Below are 21844 nucleotides of genomic sequence, written 5' to 3' on the forward strand. Positions count from 1 at the left end.
TACAAAACAAACAAACGAAAAAAACCCAAACCAAATCATCATAACATTTCACAACCGTGGGGGAGAGGCCTGGCATTGTACATTCCTGATGTTCAGCTGCAGTGGGTACAAGGCCCGTGATCCAAAACCCTGGGGCTGTGGTGGATGGGCACACGTGGATGTTAAATGATATGAGGGCTCAAAACTGACAGGATTTCTGTAGGTATTTGCACTGGTGGATGCTGGCCTAGCCGCTGCTGCTGGCAACAGTGGCTGAGACTCCTTGAGAGTCTGTGGTCGGCTCCTGCTTGGGTCTGCCAAGACCTTCTTGAAGAATGATCCGCATCTCCGGTACCCGCGAGCTTTCAAAAATTTAAATACACTTCAGCTACAAAGATTTCCGAGCGATACGCTGTTGTGCCAGTGTCAGGTGGTGATGGCAACAAGCCTGCAGTGTAAGATACAGAAAGGTTTTTGAAAATACCTTCAGGTGTTTTGCTGTGATTCATCTTTCTGCTATGCCCTCCTGTGAACTGCAGTCGAAAGTCGTTAGAGCTAGACCCAAAGAAAGACCTGGGTATGGAGGGTCCAGGGCCCTGGACAGTTGCTTTTAAAGCATCTGGCTTTGGAAAGGAATTTGGGAAGCTGGGTTAGAGTCTGCAGCTCACTGAGCAGTGTCTGGGGAGAGTTTGGGTCTCCAGAAGGAAAATTAGACAGCGCTGTGACCAAGGAGCTGTCTAGGGTCAGCACGTTCAGTCCCAGGCAGCCAAAACTGCTGAACCTTTTCTGGCTGCTGAGAATTGCCTCCACCAGTTTGGAGTCCAAAGATCAAAACCATTTCCTGAAGGAAAAATTTATAGCCTTTCTTTCTCAAGCTATGCTTTAAAAAGCCTAATACCCTGATTGCACACAACTGTCTTGTTCTTCAGAGAATTACTGATGGTAAGAGAGGCCGATGTACACTTCCCTGCTGTCTGATGGCATCCAAATTCACGTCTCCCACCCCCCTCCTAATGCCTGAACCATAAATAACACTGTATGTTATCCAGTGACCATTTTCATGAAAAACATAGAAACAATCAGCAGAACAGATTGCTGATGTTTGCTTTTGTTAGAACCTCTTGTTGCTGAGCGAGAGTCCAGTCCTGCAGCTGCAGGAGAATCCTTGCTCCAGGATAGCTTATAAAAGTCCATTCCAAAGGGGATCCATGGAGAACAATAGAAGACAACACCCAACAGAAGAATAGGTGTATATTTTTTAAGTTTCCTATTAATTTCCTGCAATTAGGCCTTATTAAGACTAGCTGAAATATGGCACACTTCATTCAAGTCTCAGCACATATACTAACACCATTGTCTCTCAGCCTTGACTTCGTCCATCATAGATGGAAACAGTATAGCAGCCCTACTGCCTGCAAGAATGAAAAGTTTGGGTTCGTGCTTTATTACTTACAGAGATGGAGGTTACACCAACAGTGTTCAGCTTCATTTCATAATAGAGCTGGTTTAGGAGCTCTCTTATAGTAACTGCTTTTTGCTGAATAAATGTAAGAAAGTCACAACTACTTGTGGGAAAGATTGCAGCAGGTTTCTAGCTTAAAAATTAGCTAAGGGAAAAAATTTCAGAACTATTAAAATATTCTATAATGGGTATTTACTGAATGAAAAAGTTCTGGTTTTTTTCAGTTCAGGATGACTGCTCATTTCAAAAATCCTGTTACAAACTAGTAGAAAAAACAGATTAGAAAAGAAAATATTTTGAGTGAACCTCAGGCTGACTGTTACATTTTATTTTGGTGCATAATTTTGACTTGTTTCCCACCAAGGGAAAAAATTAATCACCAAGGTTCTCTCTGGAGAACTATGTCATTATTAATTTATGTAAAAACCTAATTCTAAGTCTCTTTTTCTCAGAGAACAAACTCTTATCTCTGTGGCCATTCTCCTACTCTCCCCTAAGTCACCTACTTTCTCTCTTCTTAAAGATCCTGCTGTGAAAGGTTATAGTCTAAACCATGGTTATTTCCGCGGGTGGATTAACTGAATAATACTTGTTAGGTCCGAGCCAGTGTAATTTCCTTCAAGAGAAAAGGAGTGGATTTCATAAGAATTTGATGACTTGAAGGCTTTGAAAATAAATCTTTTTCTCCCACATGCTCAGGCAAGATTTGTGGTGTGAGCATGTTGCCAAGAGTAACTTACTGTAGACCTTTCTTATGTAAATAAAAGTGAAAACAGTGCACGAGTGCAAACATCTAGTGGTGGAGTAAGATAAACTCATTGAACTCAGTGACCTCATTTCTCTTTCAGTTGCATAAAAGGACTTGCTCTTTCTTGTACTGGTCCTTGTTGCTGTTGCAAGCATGGTTAGCTTCCCCTTGCAATTTGGTGGGATCCCTTCCATACTGTGTATAACCCCCACGCCCTTCATCTTACTTCTCCTTTGTGGCTCTTTTTCACATTTTCATTTCATATTACTTGCTGTAGCCTTTTTCAATACAGCTCAGTGGGAAAGAGTCTTCCCATGCTCTTTGCTGCCTAAGTGAGTGGTTTTGAATTACCAAACTCTTTACCCTTTTCCCTGAAGTTACACAGAGCTCTTTCTCAGCCTTTGAGCATCTTGAAACACCCACACATCAACAATGTTTGCTAATACAAGATGCATTAGAAATGGAGAAAACTTAATGGAGATGAAGTGGTTGTCTTATCTAGATTTAGCCTTTATGAAGTGGATTGCTATTAGCAAAAGCCGCACAAAGTCGTACTATTTTAATTGTGCCAGTATACTAAAGGGGTACAGCTTCCATATCATGTAGACACAGAGCTAGCAGTAGCATGGCATTTCCAACATGAGACAATGTGACTTACTGTGGTATAAAGGTCCTTATGTCAGCATGCCTACGTTTGCCCTTCTTGTACCAGCATCGTTGGTGGAATGGAGGTTGAAGAAAAAAATCCCCTTCTTTCCAAAAAGACATGCTAGCTCTTAATGATACAAGTCATAAGTATTTATAGGACAAATACCCCTAGTTTTTCATTCTTTTGTGGTCTGAGGAAAGGAAGGCAAATTTTCTCAGATTTCTAACCTTGTTCTTATTCTTTCAAAGAAAGAAATTCCCCCGTTAGTCAAAAGCAACATCACCATTTCGTCATTCAAGCCCTTCCCTATGTTCATATATATCCATTAGAGTTATTAAATTGCATTAGCTCCTTTCTGCAAGTCATCCCAATAAACTTCACCCTCTGTGAAGGAAACTTCTCTTTTGCATCGCCATAGTGCTCTGCAGATAGTTCTGCAGCATCAGCTGGACCCATGAAACCAAGGGGAGTTTCTGCTGGCTGTTTGTGCCTGAGATGGAAGCTGGAGATTCCCTTTTGCTGGGAAATCCCTTTATGGTTAAGCACAGTAGAAGACCTGACTCCACCTTTGTGGACAGGATATTCTGTAAATATAGTGCTTTACAATCCCATAATTCTGACCCAGCAGAACAGTTGTTGCCTCATGCTGGTTTCGTTTAAAATAAAAGGTAAGAGCTATCTCTGCAACCCTGCCCTTCCTCACCACTACTTGGCATCTCAATATGAACAGGGAATATACCAGAGTCCAAAATATTAGCCATGTATTTCTCTTACTCCACAATCCATCCTGTTCCAGAAATGTTTCTAGTGGTGGAACATCTCTCAGTTTACCAGGAACTTTTTGTGGCCTGTACTGGATGTCTCTCTACAAGGCCTACAGCTGCAGCATCAGTCTTGCTCTTTTTTTACTTTTGTGGCTCATGGTCAATGAGAACTGCTCACAAACTACCTGAAATTAGGTCTTCAGTTACACCTGTACAGGTAGAAATAATTTCCTTTCTAAGAGCATTGCCGTCAGTGCCAGTTTCAAGAGTTGGTATGTATTTCTTGAAAAATACACATAAGGACGAGTAGAGTGCTGTTCCCTGCTTAACCATCACCCTGCTGGATTCTTTCATCTTAAAGCATTACAGATTTAATTGCCACTGAATCTGGAGGATGGTTCTAAACTCACAGCAGGTCTGTCAGTAATGTGCCTTGTCTGTAGTGTTACTCAGCATTTTTTAATCTGCACAGGTTTGTCTTTTTTCCCTTTTTTTTTTTTTTTTTGGTGGCGGGAGTGTTGGCAGAATCACAGCGGAGTTTGGGAGAAGAGTTTTCTTCAGGGAGGTATCAGATGTTCTCATTTGATACTTTACCAAATAGAGCAATAAATATATTAAATGTTTTCCCAAGGGCAATAGTTGCATTCAGTAGTCATACATCTGAGGAAACTAAACTCTTCCCCAGAGAGGTCTGTGGCCAGGCATTTGAACTGAAATAAACAGCAGGATTTCAGGCAAAGGCTTTATCTGATGAACTACTGATGCAGTCTGCTCTAATCCCTCCAAAAGCAATGAATAGGAGTAACCAGGATGTGGCCCAGAGGGTATTGAGTTCAGCGAAGCATAGCCCAAGTGCCTTTTGGCTTACTAATGGTAAAGGGAGATAGAGTTTTCATATTTTCTTATGGCTCTAATGAAGACAATAGAAGCAAAATGCACTCAGTTCACAGCAATTCACTAGTTAAAGTTCAAACTCATCTCTGTGGTTTTACAGAACTACTGCTGGATTAATAGTATCTTTTACATATCTATTAGACCTTTCATCAGAAAATGCTCCAGAGGCCACAGGCAAGGATTCTTTCACACACACCCTCCCTGGGATAAAACAGCAGTGCTCCATAATAGTTAGTAAAAAAACATTTAAAATCTCCTATTTTTTTGCCATTTCTGGGAAATTTAGAGACCAGATACTATTACCAAACTAATCATGGGCAAGGTGATGATAATACTAATAACAAGCACTCCTCCTCTCTGAACACTTGCAAATGGTCATAGCCATGGTGTTGTACATCATTCAGAAGGTATTATCCGCAAACGGCATAGAAGCTACTAACAGCTGGTGGGGGCTCTGAGTTCTGTGCTGGCTCAGGGGGGAGACACCGCTTACTTAGTCACTAACTTAACCTCCTAAACCATCTTTCTCCTATATTGTCAAGAGTTCAAGATGCTAACTTCATGAGAGCATCACCTATTATCTTGGTATTTCAGGGGAATTTAGAGATCAGATACTAATATCTGTGAAAATCTAAGTCTAGAAATATAATACAGTATAATACAAAAATAACATGAAAGACTATATTCACACAATTATGCTTTATGAGATTTTATAACAACATGGCAATGCAGGAACAGTAAGATAAATATTTATTATTATAAGATAAATGTAAGCAAAATGTGCAAGAACAATATTGTTATTGTCTTTTCTGTGACAAACTGGCTAGTAGCATCTCATAGAAATAGAGCCTTTGAAATCTTAGCAAGTAACAAGAATCTGTTTGCTTTCAACAGACTTGGTATGAGGTCAGTTTTACCTCAGCAGAAACACATCCATCAGACCGAAAGTAAAGTAATCTGTGCAAACATTACAGGCTTAATCAACAAATCCAGTAAATTGCATGAGTTTGAGTCTGATTCAAGTGTTTGTATAACCAGCTTTAGCAAATTCTCTCAAGAAGTCATACAACAGCTATTTTTCTAGGCAATTAAGACAGTCATACAACAACTAAAAGCTTCAGATTCATAAACGTAGATCTTTATGTTAAATTTCAAGTGTTGTTTGAATTAAAGGGATACTCAACATTTCCTGCTTCTGAAAGCTTTCCTTGCTTTTGGCAAACAGTTTTTGGTCACTTTCTTACATTGTAGAGTGATTAATACCACTAAAACTGAAAATATTTTCATAATTTTTCAGTACCATAATACAAGTGCTAATTTGCACATTAACGGCATGTGAACAAGGCAACTGGACATGTAAAATGTCTTAGCAGAAGGTTAAATGCATAATTGCATACAAAAATTAATATACACAATTGCTCTTGAGTACATGGTTTCTGTAAGCAGAGCTAAAATCAAGATTAATTTCCCAATGGGGAAATATCACCAAGAATTACTGTCTCAAAACGCATATAGCTGCATACATTAAATTTGGCAGAGACACAAGCTGTTAGTTTTTACAGCTGGAAACATAAATGCATAAATACATACAGAATTTAGGTGCTTTTTGGATTTGGGATGCCTGAAGATCTACATTTTTAACTGTATAGAGACCTAACAATCCATGTCTCCATGTGATACGGCAAATTGTAAATGACTCCTTTGGCCTGAACCTTGGGCATAATTTGACCACCCAAATGCTTCTTTAGACTTTAGGCAGAATCCTTCACAGTCCCTCCTAATGCTTCCCAGGACCCTCCTGCCCTCTATACCTTTAGGATCAGTTAATAAATATAGATATCTAGATACTGCATATTTACACAGGACTGTCTGCAGGTCTAACCTGAATTGGATGCAAGCTGGCCTGATTCTTAGATACATCATCTAAAGTCACTAACACCCACCACAAAAAAATAAAGTAGTTTAATGGTAATTTATGGAATCTATATAATTATAGTATTTTGTTGATACTGCTAAAATAAAATGTTTCAATAAAGACTAGATCTAAAGACACGGTGCTTACATGTCATGGATCATTAGGCAGCATAAAAGAGCGTAAGTCACCCTGTTGAAGTGGTAAGGAGAATACTATTTACATTATACCTTTTTGTGTCCTCCAAGATTTTTCTTTGTGTAACCTCATGTTACACTGATAACATCAGCAATAAATTGACACGTTTTTACACTGTCATAAAAATACATAATTCGTTTGCAAGCAAATAACCAAATTACATCCCTACTCATTAGGACAAATATAAAATATAGTTAGATTGTACATTAAGCCTGTCAGATTGCAGAACATAAAAGGGTAGGATGGGTGTCAACAGGAAAAAGATGCATTATGGACATCTGGAAGAAACAAGGCTGAGAGAGGGAACAGGGCTTGTCCTATACTGGCTTAGGATGAAGGTATCCACCCACGATTATTGCTCAATCACAAAATCGTGATTCCAGTAGGTACTTCTGAGCCATCCTGAGGGATTCAGCTCACTCTGAATTCCCTCAGTTTTCCCCTGGAAGCGTTGAAGACTAGTAAAGAGAAACCAGGACTTTCAGTATCACCGTCCATGGCACAATATCCACTTGTGAAATTCCTACCTCCTGAGCGTGAACCATATGCTTTGAAAATTTAAATGTTCTGACAGGTTCCTAAATGCTACTGCTTTTTAAACTAAATGTGCCTTCCACAGTGCTGTGTGGAAGGTGAAGAAAGCTTCTAGACTTCTGTCAGTTCTGTCCAAAGAGAAAAATTCAGCCTGGGACAGTAAGTCATTCTTGCAGCACCCTAATGCACAAATCCTTTGCTACAACAACTCCCTTCCCTGCTCAAGGAGGACAAGATTGCTAAAAGAGACAAGAAACTTAAAAAGCCCAGAGAGTAAGTACTAGTTAGCAGAAGAAAAGAGAAGAGCCAGTCAAGTCCTGAATATTTCCACCTGGCTGTCAGGACATCATGTCATGGACCTCAATTTCTTGATCTATGGTCACCACTTTCTCCCTGACTTATCCCCCTGTAAGCTTAACCTCTCTAGAGAATGAAGTATGTGTGGAGCATTTATTTCTTCATGTAAAGCAGATAATAAATATTTATTCAGAGAAAAGATGGTTTAACTTTTTTTTTTAAGTAAACACTATCACTAACTATGCTTACAGTCAAGAAATCTTAATTTTCTTGAACCATGTACTTACTTAGAGACTCCTTCAGTAGTTGAATGTCGCAATGTTTATTGCAGAGGTAGGTATCTCAAACAGGTCATGGCCAGCTAGAAGATTCCTTGGCTGGTGGAGTTTGAGCTGTTCATCTACCTTTGTGTTTTTCTAGACCCCTCTCTAAGGATTACCTTGATCTCAGTTTGCTCAGCAGACCTTTATTTCCACATTGCTACTGTCATCTTGTAGGAGAAGTAAAATCATCTAGTATGCAGTGAGATCAGAAGAGTTTAGTGTTAAAAAGCTAGTGTTTGAGTAAAAATATAACAAAGATTTCTTTTGCTTTCATTTCACAGTGAGTGTCTATACAACAACTTTGAGATCTCACTTTTAAAACACATTTCAGTTTCTCTTCTGTAGAATGGGAATTACTGTACTTTCCCATTTCCTAAGCTGAGGTTAAATTCATCAATATTTACAAAACTCTAAGATCCTCAGCTGGAAAGAGACGTAGAATTAAAAGTGTATAAACAAACATGAGCAAAAACCTGGAATAACAACTTTGTGTTTTGACACTAGAGTTTACAAGTTGCATTCAGTTTGTCTTCGCCAGCATTGTGAAATACCTTCTTATGACAGAGATACTCCCTGTGTAGTCTACCCATTCTCCTATAGCACTTTTACATTGCAGCATTTTAGAAAACACAGGAGACTTCAAAGGCATTTTTAGGGCCAAAATAGCAAAAAGCTTTTTCCAACAAGGAGAAAGAGTAGAGGTCAGGAGACAGGAATTGTGTAATATGCCACAAAAACCTCCTGGAATTACAGGTATTAAGGAGGAAAATCCACTACCAATCCAAAGCTCTTTCCCACTGAGGGGTTATTTTAGTAATATTTAGTGTATTTGAAAAGCACTACATGAAAAGCAGTCAGTTCACTTTGCATGAGCTCAATGCTTTTGATATGTTTATTGAAGTTCAGCTGTTGTGGTTCAATGAGATTTCCAAGCACACCTCAGTCTCTTAAATCCCAGTGAGGAGTTCTCAACTTGATGGGAATTCCAAGCTTTATTTAAGGAATGTCTTACTATTGTTTCCCAAGAGGTAGGACTAGCAATTACTTCTGCTTAGGAAGCAGCTCCAAAACTTGGACTTCAGGCACTGATCAAGTATTTTAGTGACGAAAAAGATATGCTGCGATACAGTCTTTCTGTACCTCTGCAACAGTCCCTGTCAGATCTTCTACAGAAGCATCACACTGGCAGATCATTTTTCAAGGAACATTCTCTCCTGACTTCTGAGGCAGAAATCAAAACATTTTTTTCTGTAGCAAAAGAGAAGCATAGAAGAAGATGTATCATAAGCTATCTATTTTTGATCTTCAGATATTTCCTGGTCTTTGACCTAAAAATACTCCTTGCCATAGTATAGAAGTGAAGAGGGGTTTTCACTCACAGTTGTTATTAGCTGTTACAATTATTAGAAAATACCGGGAAGTCTTGTGGATAGACATCTGCAGGACAATGGTGACATCTTCACTGTTACAGGTGCCTCAGTGGAGTGATAATCCTGTGAGGATATGCCCCCAAAATTCAGTTCAAGAACCCTGTAACTAGTGTCATTTTAAGATAACCCTTGATATGTTCTAAAGGTCACAAGAAAAGATCTTGCTGAAAATTAAAGGCTTGTTTTTGAGATTTCTTAAAAGGGAGGGGAGGAAGAATTGGAGGCTGAAAATGCCCTTAGAACTGCACTTTACCAGAAATTAAGGCAATCATTAGCTCTCTCAGCTCCAGGCCTAGCTAAGCTACAAATACACTAGCTTCCCTGCCAGAGAGTTACATCACGACCACAGAAGTTAAATAAAACCTTTTCCATTCTGTAATTTAAAAACAGCTTAATAGAGAAGATTTCGTATTAACAGGGTGGTTTCTTCCCCATAGCAGCGACGAACATGGAAAAATTGACCTGTGCCCAGTTTAGTCTTGACTTGCCCATTCCAGACTCTTCTAAAGAGATCGTTTCACAGGCACTAAGCTGTGACCCTTCAAATGAGTTCATTTTGATTCCTTAAATAGACAGGTGTCCACAGAGCACACAAGTTGTCTCTTCTTGCCTGGTTTCTCAGAAGAACTTATCATTGAATGAAGCCTGAACTGCACTCAGTCTACAAGGACAGCAAGATGTGTTTTCAGTAGAACTGATTCAAAGAAAACAAATCACAAGAATATCAACTTGTGGACTTTCCCTAAAAAAAAAAAAAAAAAAAAAAAAAATTGCAAACCTTTGAACTGGCTTTAATTTTAAAGCCCACCTAGAGAGTGCTCTGATCTTGTGGCCCACGTAGTATGATCCCATAGAAGAAAATCACTGAAATAGAGGGGCAAGATTGGGAAGGACATACAAAAATCACAGGAAGAGTCTGCAGTGAGTTGTCATGCTTTTGTACATTTTTCTCTGTATTGATCACTGCTACCTTGGTCTTTTTATTGTTATTAATTTGACTTTGAGACATGTGCCTTTATGGGTCTCAGGTTCCATGTCAGACCCATCTTCTGATTATTCCTCTGCTTGTCCCTTGCGTAACACACCCATCTATCTGCACACTCTGCATCTTACTGTCAGACACTTAAATGAAGGGGATTAAGAACTGAGTCACAAAACACAACTCGAGAAAGATGAAAAAAGGTAGCGTGGGGTAGGAGAAAATCAAGTCCTCATTGTAGCATACATGTCTTTCCTGGAAATCCTCTGGTTTACAGGTAGCTTTTTGTCTTGCAGCGAGATCCACAGCCTCTCTGACTTCTCTTGCAAGGAGAGGACAGAAGTACCCAGGTGTCCTGACCTGCTTTGTCTGTGCTAGCACCTCTCCTGCCTTCACTTGGCACGACAACCTTCGGTTCTCTCTGAGGGTTACTGTGCAATTTCCGATTAAGACTTGTGGCAATAACTGATTTTTGTCGGAATTTAATGGCTGCCAACACTAACAGTGAAGGGAATTTTGCCTTCTCAGATGATGCACTCACATGCCCTTTTCATAAATAGGTGGTTAGTCAGCCAGATAGGGTAAGAGCAGTCCACCCAACAAAACTCGTTATTTCTCAGCCCCCTGCAATTTTTATTCCATCATTTCAGAGTGCAAATACCGAGGAAAGACTGAACTACCCAGCCACCTGTGCACTGCAGTATGAACACCACAGCCCCCCCCCCCCCACGCTTCACGCGGTGCGCCCTGGCCGCCTCGCCCCCCTAAAAAGCCGATTTTTAATTTTTTTTTTTTTTTTAAAAAGAGAGACAGAGAGAAATAGCTTTACGAGACCGTTCGCTCGAGCGGGTGCCGCTACCTGCCGCGCTGGCCGCCGCCCGCCTCCCGCTCACCGCCGGCTCCGGAGCCGCCGGCAGCCCCCGGGGAAGCTCCGCGGGCGGAGGCGCGGACGGCGCTGGCGCGGTGCCCTCCTGCCTCGCCTGAACCCTTTCATGAACCGCTTGCCCCGCAGCCTCCCCGGACCGAGCCTGGCCGGGCCGGGCCGGGCCGGGCGGGGCCGGGCCGGGCCGGGCCAGCCGGCCCCACCTCACCCCACCCAGGGCTCCCATTGGCCCCCGATGAAAGTCCAGCGAGCCTCCCGGCTGCTATATAGGAACATCTGTGGGGAATGGGTGTCTTATCGCCGCGGCTATGGGAGCCTACAGCATCTTCCTCCGGCACCCCGCCCTCACCTGCGGCCGCGCCGCGCCGAGCCCCGCCGGGCGCGGAACCCCCGCGCAGCGGTTGTTCGCCTCCTCCCTCTGCGCCCTGCGGCCGGCGGCGACCCCCCCTCCGCGGGGCCGCGGGCACCCCCTGGCCGCCCTACCCGGCCCCCCCCCGCTGGCCGCTGATGGGCAGCCTGCCCGACGTTCTCTGGAAGGGGGGGCTCAAGAGGCAGCACGAAACGCTGGTGAGGCGGGCAGAGGGATAGGGATGCTGCGGCGGGGTTTTGGGGGGGCTCAGGGGAGCGCCTCGCACTCACCGGACCGGGGTGGGGGGGGTCTCTCTTCTGCGCCCCCAGGCTGAGTACCACAGGAGGTTTGGCAAGATTTTCCGCATGAAGCTGGGGGCTTTCGACTCGGTGCACATCGCAGCCCCCTGCCTCCTGGAAGCCCTGTACCGCCGGGAGAGCTCCTGCCCCCAGCGCCTGGAGATCAAGCCCTGGAAAGCCTATCGGGACTATCGCGACGAGGGCTACGGGCTGCTGATCCTGTAAGTGGCACCCGGGAGGCCCTGGGGAGGTGCAGGGAGGGCCGGTTGCTCCCCGCGGTGGTGCGGGGTGGGGGGAACCGGTGCGGGCGAGGGCGGTTTCCGAGGTGCCCCGGGGATGCTGCGGGCGGGCGGCCGCCGCCAGTCAACCTGCCGCTCCCGGCTCCGCGGGGACCGGGACCCCCTCCCCGGGCTGTGCCGGTGGGGTCGCCGCCCGGAGCTGCCGCCCGGAGCGGGTTTCATCCCCTGACCGCCGAGAAGCGGCTGCGGCGTCAAGTTTGCGGCCGTCGGTGCGATGAAGGCGCGTCGGCGCCCGGCGCTGCCGGAGGTGTCTCGTTGCACATGCCGCGGGTTTGATGGGGTTTTTTTTCTTCTTTCTTCTTTAAGCCTTTCTCTTTTCAACCTCGCTGTTTTTAATTCAATCTAGGGAAGGAAAGGACTGGCAGAGGGTAAGAAGTGCCTTTCAAAAGAAATTAATGAAACCCAGGGAAGTTGCGAAACTGGATACCACGATCAATGAGGTACTGTGCTTTGAGAAACTCTTTCCCTATCCCCACTCCCCTGGAAACCTGGGAAATAAAAGCAGATCAAATGATCCGGTTTGCCTGCATAGCTGTTGATTTGCTCTACAGTGGTAAAACCATGAGTTCATACTCTCGAAATCATTCAGGGAATAGTAAGTACAAACTGATTATCAGGGTCTGACCAAAAGGGAGACCACACAGAAACCTGTAGTTGAGATTGCCCGTCTCCACAGAACAATAAGATTATTCCACAGTGATACGGGCTCCTGCAAACAGAGTTTTTACTTACTTTTCTTGCATTTAGTGTTTTTTGCCCTTACCCCCTTCATTCTTATGTTCCTCCCGTCAAGGGACATCTCCCTCTTTAACGTCTGTGTTCCACATTGAGTTTGAGGAGCATCTGTGATAAACAGCTTTATCCTATTTATTGTGGAAACTCCAGTATTATATCAGCATCAGACTGAAGCATTTTATCCCTGTGGAGGAAAGCTCAGCTCATCAAAGTACAAGCAGTAATAACATGACAGTTGTGTAAAATACAAGCATACGTTAACACAGGGAAATCAAATCTTGCTCAAAGAACAGGAAACAGAAGTATTCCTGTCTTATGCGAAATTGTTATCTATTTAAAAGACAGCTGAAATGCTAAATTACACAGGATTTTTATTAGTTGAGGTCATTTTATTCCCTTCTTTTCTCTCTCTTCTCTCAACTGCTTAGGTCCTGGAGGACTTCATGTACAGAATAGATGATGTTTGTAACCACAATGGACAAATTGAAGATGTCTATTCAGAATTCAACAAATGGTCATTTGAAAGTAAGTTGTTTTTTTCCATGAGAATGGTATGCGTTTTGTACCTGCCATGGCATTTCAGTTAAAGTAGGATCAGTGATGAATGTGTAGGCTGATTATTTCCAAACTATCAGCTACAATATCATGAAAAGTGGGTTGCAGAAAAGCCAGGGGACTATCAGTAAAAGTGCAAAATTCAGCAGCAGCTATACAAACTCTTCTGTCCAGTTATCTACGTGGCTTGTAAAAAAATTCAAACATTATAGTGACTTATAAATCCAAAACTTGGGGGAATCACAGTGCATTTATCTAGAGTGGGATCAGATAACACATAACCGGTTTTGTCCATCTGATATTTGTTAATTATCAGCAGCAAAAGATCAATGAAATGATCCAATAACAGTGAAGAAGCATTCGTGGTAGACAAGAGTTGGAAAATCCCACTTAAGATGTTTAGTTTACATTGGGGTTGAGAAGCACTGGAATAAGTTACTGACACAGGAGCCTCCATCTTTAGAAACCTTTCAGAGTACACTAAGGAACCATCTGCCAGGAATGACTTAGGGCAGAAGGAACTGCATCAGTGGTTCCCAAGAGGAGGGATGGTTGGGTATAGCGCATAACTGAACGAGCTCTGCCAGACGTGTCTGCTCGTGTCTGGCTCATCTCAGCAACCTGTGTACTGAGTTCCTGAAAGTGGTTTTTTTTTCTTCCACTGTCAGTGGTGATGGCTACTTTTGGAAAGGGAGAAATAGTGACAGCTTTAAAAAAAAAAAAAAAAAAAAAAAAAAAAGCAAGTGGAAACTGGTGGCGTGTGGGATGCTGCCAGTGTTTGCAGGTGGTTTCTGGCTGTGGAAAGGGCTAGGAGATGCTGAGTAGATGGCCTTTTCAGGCCCAGTTTTTCTGCAACTCAGTTCTCTTCAGTAGTGTTTCCTAACAGCTTATTTGCCAAATATGCCAGCCCTGCTTGGCAGAATGATCTGCTGCTTGTCAGGGGATCAGTGGTGGTTCTTATTTGTGAAGAAAGTGCCACTGTAAGGGCACCTTAGCTAGATATACTGCTACTTGGGTCTGAGGCAAACGTGCAGAGGGTGTTTTGAGTGCTGCTCTCACAGGTGTGTATCACAGAACATTTTTCAATAAGGTAATCCAAGCCATTCCTTGACAATAAATGGTGGACACCATGTACCTTTTTGTTTATATCATTTAATGCTAGGTTTGCTTAACAACAGGTATCTGTCTGGTGCTGTATGGAAAGAGGTTTGGTCTCCTACAGCAGGATGTAGAAGAAGAAAGTTTGAAGTTCATCAAGGCTGTAAAAACGGTATGGAAAAGTCTTTACTGGGGCTGTAGTGATTTTCTACCCCTACGACTAACAAGAGCATACCAGTTTAAATGGGTCACCTGAAAAAAGAAACTTAAGCTTCTGTACCCCATGTGTATGGGCAGGCAGCCTTGCATATCCAAGGTGACACTTATGCGCAAAACTAGTACTGAGTGACTGTCTCATTTATGAAACGCCTAAATCTGTAGGGGAACAATGCTATATGGACGTCAAGGTAATCCTGGAAATAGAGTTGTCAGGTTGGTTGGCTAACTTTCCTCTCCCTCTGAGACACCTGTTGCGCAACACTGCTGTTTGTTGGGTGGGAATCCTGGAGTTGTGTGGGATTATGCAAATATGCTGGGTTTGGAGGTTAGTCATTCCTGCAAGCACACCTGCTGTGCATTTTGCTGCAACTTGGGCTCTGGTGATATATATCTGCCTAATTTTAGCCATCTAAAAGTTAGGTATCTAGCCTAGCCTAGTTTTTTAGCTCCATCTGTTGTCAAGGGAGAGAGAGGCACTGCCAAAGGGTGGCTTGTCCTATTCTAAAACAGGTGCCTAAAATAGATAGGATGAATCACCCACTGGAGAAGCCTCCTATCCTCCACTGGCTGTTCCTAATTTTTAGCTGGATATGGTCTAAGTAGGTTGAGACCCATCCTTTCTGTCCAGGATGGAAAATCTACCAGAATCTCAACTCCCTGAAAATTGCCTCCTACTTTACAGTCTAATTGTGTTCAGAGATTGCAAGTAGATAGATTAAAGAAGATTTCAAAAACTCTTTCTCCACCACAGATGATGGCTACTTTTGGAATGATGATGGTGACCCCTGTGGAACTTCACAAGGGTCTGAACACAAAAGTCTGGCAAGCTCATACTAAAGCATGGGATGATATATTTAAAACAGGTTCTTGTTTTAAACACAATTTCTCTCCTTTCCCTTCATCTCTGTTTCCTACTTGGTGGAATTAACTTTCTTCATACTTGCTGCTGCTCTATGCTGCTGTTAATTGCTGCCTTCGGCACAGACTGAGACACCTTTGCTGCAGCTAACCACAAACCTATTCCAAGCATGGGAGCACTGTTTTCTTATGACTAACACTTAGGTCTGGTTGTGGGGCAATACCCAATCCCCAAGGAAGCCCCAGAAATTTGGGAGCCAGCAACATCATGAGTCCACTTTAATCTGCCATAAAAGTAAATAGCCAGAAAGTGTGTAATCTCTTTAAAGGCAAGGTATGTGAGTGAGAAAAGGGACCTCCCTCAAAGAGACCTCAAAGGGAGTTGTTTTCTTGAGAAACAAGAATTTTACATGCAACAAAAGCCTGTTTGCTAAAAAAAAAAAAAAAAAAAGAAATTATAGGTTTTCTGAACAAGCTGGATATAGTCGTAAGTCTTAAAAACAGAAGCAGTTTAAATCATAAAGTACAGTTTGGCTTTTTGACAACATTTTCTGCCTATTTAAGATGAATTGGCCTTCAAGGTTACAAAAATTACTCTAACTCCAGATATGGAATGAATCTATATTTTTCAATATTTTGCTAGACAGTGACAGTTATAGCTATAGATTAAGAAAGATTTTGGTGCTTGAATGATTGTAATGCTGAATGATATATTTCTCTTAGGTATTTGAGTACTTGATACTTCAGGACCTTTGGTCAGCCAGCCACACGTGCAATTATTTTATTGCTTCTTAGTTTATGGGTTTTAGGAAAGACACTTCAAACCAGTTTTGTTCAGAAAAAACAGTTTGACACTTTCACTTGACGTGAAGAGATCTTTACTAGGAACTGGTCTTAACAATTGGGATATTCATGAGAAAGGGTGGGCAAAATCTAGTCCTCTATATTTAAAAAAAAAAAAAAATAGCATGTAGAAATTTGGCATCTATTTTTGCCTTCCCCTAGTAAGTCAAAGGCTTAAATTTCCCCTCAGGGAGTCTGAGTGCTAAGTCTCTTTGATTCTTTAACACATTGATCCCCTTTGAAGATCCAAGCTAATAAATTTTACACACTTGTATTTCTGTTTGCTAAATACTTCATTCAACACATCACTGATTTCCTTCCCTAATTTAAGAAAGCGGAATTCCTAATAGTTTGCGGGAGCTCCTTCTGTTCAGAAGTGATTTTTGTGACTATTTTGTCTAAAAAGTGAAAATACCTTCAGTATAATGCTCATTGCTTGAAAAAAAGAGCACAGCTTGGTATCTTCTTTCAAAATCCTGCATGTGAGACATATTTTTGCTTTTATTTTTATAGTATTTTTAGTAATTTTCCATTAATTACCTCCTGCTTCTCCCTCCTCAGCCAAGCACTCAATTGACTGTCGACTGGAAAAACACTCTGCAAACCCTCGGGAGGATTTCCTGTGTGACATCTATTCTGCAGGACAACTTTCCAAGAAGGAGCTGTACGCTGCTATCGCAGAGCTCCAGATTGCTGGTGTTGAAACGGTAAACCTGACTTTCCAAGAGCTTGTTAAAATTAGCATCCTTCCAACTCCCTGCTTTCTTCCATAACCTAACCATCACAACACCTGAGAGTGAGCTAATCCTGTAGTTGCTTCAGTGGCCTAAGTGCAAGTGAATTTTTATGTGAAATCACTAGATTATTTCTTCTGTTCGTTACTCCTGGAGAACAACTGGAATGGCTCATAATCTCTTAGGCTTACAAAATACCGTAAGGCAGCGACCAGCTGTAAATGTTGCTTTGAACTTTTGGCAACTTCTTGTTTCTGTCACCACAAATGGAGGTCTTACGTTTCTTTTTGGTTTGTTTCAGACGGCCAATAGTTTACTGTGGGCTTTGTATAACATTTCACGCAATCCACATGTTCAGCAAAAGCTTTTCCAGGAAATACAGAGTGTTTTGGCTGTTAATGAGAGTCCAAGTGCTGAGGACTTGAAGAATATGCCCTACCTAAAAGCATGTCTGAAAGAATCCATGAGGTAAACTTCTCAAATAATTTGCAAAAAGCAAAATGATCACACAATTTTTTACCAGCTAGTGTGTACTAAGGAGAAAGAATTTTCTAGTTGTTGGGGTTTCAGCTGGGATAGTGTTCATTTTCTTTCTAGTAGCTGGTATAGTGTTATGTCTTGGATTCAGTGTGATAAGAATGTTGATAACACACTGATGTTTTCAGGTGTTGCCAAGTAGTGTTTAGACTAAAAGTTAAGGATTTTTCAGCTTCTCATGCCCAGCAAGAAGGCTGGAGGGCCACAAGAAGTTGGGAGGGGACACGGCCAGGGCAGCTGACCCAGACTGGCCAAAGGGATATTCCATACCATGTGACATCATGCCCAGTATATAAACTGGGGGGAGTTGTCCAGGGAGGGATTGCCGCTGGGGAACTAACTGGGCATCGGTCGGCGAGTGGCGAGCAATTGCATTGTGCATCACCTGTATATTCCAATCCTTTTATTAGTATTGTAATTTTATTATTGTTATTATTATCATTATTAGTTTCTTCCTTTCTGTCCTATTAAACTGTTCTTATCCCAACCCACGGGTTTTACCTTTTTCCTTCCAATTGTCTCCCCCATCCCACTGGGGGGGTGGGGGTGGGGGAAGTGAGTGAGTGGCTGCGTGGGTGCTTAGTTGCTGGCTGGGGTTAAACCACAACACTAGTATATGTAATTTTGTTCACCTTGTTGTTTAAGGTAAACTACGATAGATACAGGAAGAAAAAATGCTGGAAATTTAACCCCTTTTGTTTCCTTCACTGTAGATTAACACCATCGGTGCCATTTACCACTCGCACCATTGACACAGAAATAGTTCTGGGGGATTATGTACTGCCCCAAGGGGTAAGTCAATTAATTTAGTTTACTAGAATATTTTGTCATTGATTAACTGTCCTGTAAACCACTGGAGTTGGATGTATTTCAGTCTCAGAGTGACTTTGCCAAAGGATGAGTCCCAGGATAAGGAATGAGGAATTCACACCAAGAATTCCCATAATCTGAAAACCATACCTGCCTGCACTGCTGTTTGATTTAGACAAAAATATTTTGGTGTTCTCTTTAAAAAAAATTTCAAACTTTCCCATGATTTTCTGGGGAAGCTATGACCTTTTCTGTGTTGGAAATAATCTTCAGAGAATTACACGACATCTTCTAAGGAAATTACCTCGCCTTTACTGTTGCATTATTTTTTTCCATTAACAAGCTGATTCACTTGGTAGCTCCAAGCCAATTTGTAATAAGACTCTCTCTATTGCTTTGTTTGTAGACTGTACTAATGATAAATAGCCATGCCCTGGGCTGCAATGAAGAGTACTTTAATGGCTGGACTCAGTTTAAACCAGAGCGCTGGTTTCAGAAGGACTTAATAAATCCTTTTTCTCATGTTCCATTTGGCATTGGGAAGAGGATGTGCATCGGGCGCCGTGTAGCAGAGCTACAGCTTCACTTGGCCCTTTGCTGGGTAAATACTCTAAAATGGCATTCTGTACACAATGCCTGGTTGTTCAACATTTAGCCTAATCAGAAAATCTAGGAGCCAAAGCATGCTCACTGAATGTTTGTGTTTCAGCTCATTCGCAAATACCAAATTGTAGCAACTGACGACAAACCAGTAGAAACACTCCATTCAGGAATACTGATTCCCAGCCGGGAGCTTCCCATTGCATTTCACAGACGATAAGGTATGTGCATAAGGGTCTCCTGAGTACATAAGACATTTTTCTTGGAAGATCATTTAGAATTTTTATAGAAATGTGAGTGTAAGAGAACAGATATTTTTCTAAACTTTATTCTCACAATGAGAGATTTATTAAATGCCATCACGTTTTATTACTTTTAACAGAAAATATTCTATGTACTAAGAAGACAAATTTTGCATGGCTTATGGCTCTGCAGTTAGCTGTCTAGTTTTAAACTCCAAGACAGCATGTCTTCTGTGCATGATGCAGATCAGAAATGGGGAAATCAAAATTTATATATTGTAGGAGAAAATAATAGCCATTATTTTGTTATAATATAACTTCTCCACTGCATTTCTAGAAGATATTTACTGAAAAACAGTATTTGATTTTGAGCTTCAATGTACAGTTTAAAAAGAAAATGCCCTAGTGAAGGAAGAGTACACCAGTGCACTATAGAGTTTAGATAGGAAAACTTGATTTTAGACAGAAGGATAAAGAAAAGAAATATGTATTTGTAAATAGTCATGCAATGTTGCAACTTATTATACCTTTTTGGTTCAAAAAAATTGAATGTAAGATTTTCTCTGCTCACAAGCTTATACAAATAAGCTAACAAAAAATACTGTGGGTGGTATTTTTTTGCTGGCCAACACCACAGGAAAAAATCACCCAGTATAATCTGAGTAACTCCTTTAACTGAAGTTCGTTCAGTGCTATTTGCTTTTAAACAATTGATCAATATATACATTCTTTTCTCTTTAATACAGCTGCAGAAAATAAATGACAACCTTGCTGCTGCCTTCTCTGAAAAAATATACATCAACTGGGAAAGTCAAAGCCTATGGTAACCAGCGGAGAAACTGCAACGTGTGTCCCTTGAACAATTGCTGAGCTAGAAATAGTACCAAGAAAAGCTCCCATACTGTTTTATTGGGAAAATGTGGTTAGTTAGGTCAGCTGTAGTTAGCAATGTAAAAAGGAAAGAAAAATACCATGCACGTTCATATACCTATGCAAATATACTGATTTAGTGCAGCTGAGGGGCTGTACAGGATAGAGCTTGATAATGAGCTGTGGCATGTTATGTGTAGTTCTTGTTAGTGCACAGTGAAATTATTATAGCCTCAAGCTGTCCAGCAGGCTAGCTTGGAAAAAGCTGGTTTCCAGTTTGTGGGTGTTATATAGGACACCTGTGGGGACAACAGTCATGACTGAACCGGCCCTGTTAGCTCAGAGTTGAAGAGCTTTGAGAAGTCAGCTTAATGGAAAAGAAACTCACTTAGTCCTTATCAAATTAGCAGTGTCATGAATTAAACTGAGAAGTAAGATGGCAGTCTGTAATAAGGCTAACAACAGGCGTTAAAAATTAGAATAATTACAGAAGTATACTTTCCCTAACATTATTCACTTCCTTAATAAAAGGGAAATAAGGACAAAGGTATATAACAGGATTTATTCCTCATGTCTGCACAGTACTTTGAACAGTTGCAGTACTGTGCCTGCCACATACTCTGCTCATACCCAGAGTTTCACGCCTCCAACTCCCACACAAGCCATTTTATCACAACTTTATTGTAAAACCATAGTGGTCTTTTATTGCATGAAAGGCCTTATCCATAAATGGAATCACTGGAATCCTATGGGTTCTGCCACTATTAAATGATGATTATCCTAACAGGATAGTTACTTCATCAGATGAGTAATATAAAATGTATGTTTCAAAGACCCACAGGACATAAGGATCCTAAACATTTCAAAGAAAGAGATCTATTTCTTGTGGAGATTTCAATACCTGTATCTAAAGGTTAAAGTTGTCACTGCCCTGCATGTAATACTGTATGTTAACTATTATGGTCACTAATGTATATTTCCCATGATGCAGTTTCAAGGACAGGTTTATATATGTAACCATGAATGGTTATTTTTATTTTTTTACATTCTGAAATGATACAAGTCCTTAGCATTTGTTGGTCTGTCTCCTGTGGTTTTTTTGTTTGTTTTCCTCTGCTGTTATACTCAGACATGTAAATGTAGCCATATTACAATGTGTAAAGCAATTTGTGCATTATCTGAATCTTTCTAGTCAATTTGGTAATAGTCAATTTTGTAATACAATAAAGATTTCTATTTTTTTTCTATAAATACTCTTCTATAGTTTCTTATAAAGTCCTTGTAGCCTTACAAAAATCTTGTCTTTCATGGTAACTTCTTGCAAAAAAGTTGCTGTGGTATTTTCATCCCTCTGCTTGATATCCTCAATGGGCTTGAACTTGAAATTCTACAAAATTGAGTTACTTTAATTCAACAGCGAAAAACTTCTGCTTTATGATACCCCACAAGTTGCCTGATTGTGTGCTATAATGACACTCTAGCTGAGAAACAGTTTGCAAAGCCCAGCTCCTGGCGAAAGGGTATAGCGGGCACTGCCTGGCACCCGGCCAGCACTGGCGAGGTGGGTCCCGGGTTAGCAAGTGCAGGGGAGTTAAGCTCTGCAGCACAGAACCTTGATGCCGAACTCCTTTTGTGCCATTAATTTAGCCATTCCTTCAATCCAGGCCAGCCCTAGTATTCAGGAATGTATTAAATCCATGCCTACAGCCCCTTTTCCTCTGTATAATCCTATCAGACAACAGTG

The 21844-nt window shown here is 41.5% G+C and overlaps 2 protein-coding genes across 2 annotated transcripts; one reads left to right on the plus strand and one right to left on the minus strand.

Annotated features, from left to right (window-relative positions):
• Nucleotides 1-7: 7 nt before the first annotated feature.
• Nucleotides 8-11278, minus strand: LOC121233211 (basic proline-rich protein-like). The gene is made up of 2 exons (XM_041122725.1): nucleotides 11029-11278; nucleotides 8-427 (listed from the first exon to the last, which is right to left on the minus strand). Exons 1-2 carry the CDS (start codon nucleotides 11276-11278, stop codon nucleotides 345-347), a joined length of 333 nt encoding a protein of 110 aa, XP_040978659.1. The 3' UTR covers nucleotides 8-344.
• On the plus strand, nucleotides 11264-21347 carry LOC115339853 (1,25-dihydroxyvitamin D(3) 24-hydroxylase, mitochondrial). The gene is given in 13 exon segments (XM_030010406.2): nucleotides 11264-11552; nucleotides 11554-11619; nucleotides 11731-11921; nucleotides 12346-12439; nucleotides 13163-13259; nucleotides 14468-14559; nucleotides 15358-15469; nucleotides 16869-17014; nucleotides 17343-17509; nucleotides 18292-18370; nucleotides 18795-18989; nucleotides 19098-19209; nucleotides 19977-21347. Coding segments are annotated over 12 exon segments (1542 nt in total). The 5' UTR covers nucleotides 11264-11360; the 3' UTR covers nucleotide 19209; nucleotides 19977-21347.
• The last annotated feature ends 497 nt before the right edge of the window (nucleotides 21348-21844 follow it).

Source organism: Aquila chrysaetos, chromosome 3 (assembly GCF_900496995.4).
Source record: "Aquila chrysaetos chrysaetos chromosome 3, bAquChr1.4, whole genome shotgun sequence".
Lineage (NCBI taxonomy): Eukaryota > Metazoa > Chordata > Aves > Accipitriformes > Accipitridae > Aquila > Aquila chrysaetos.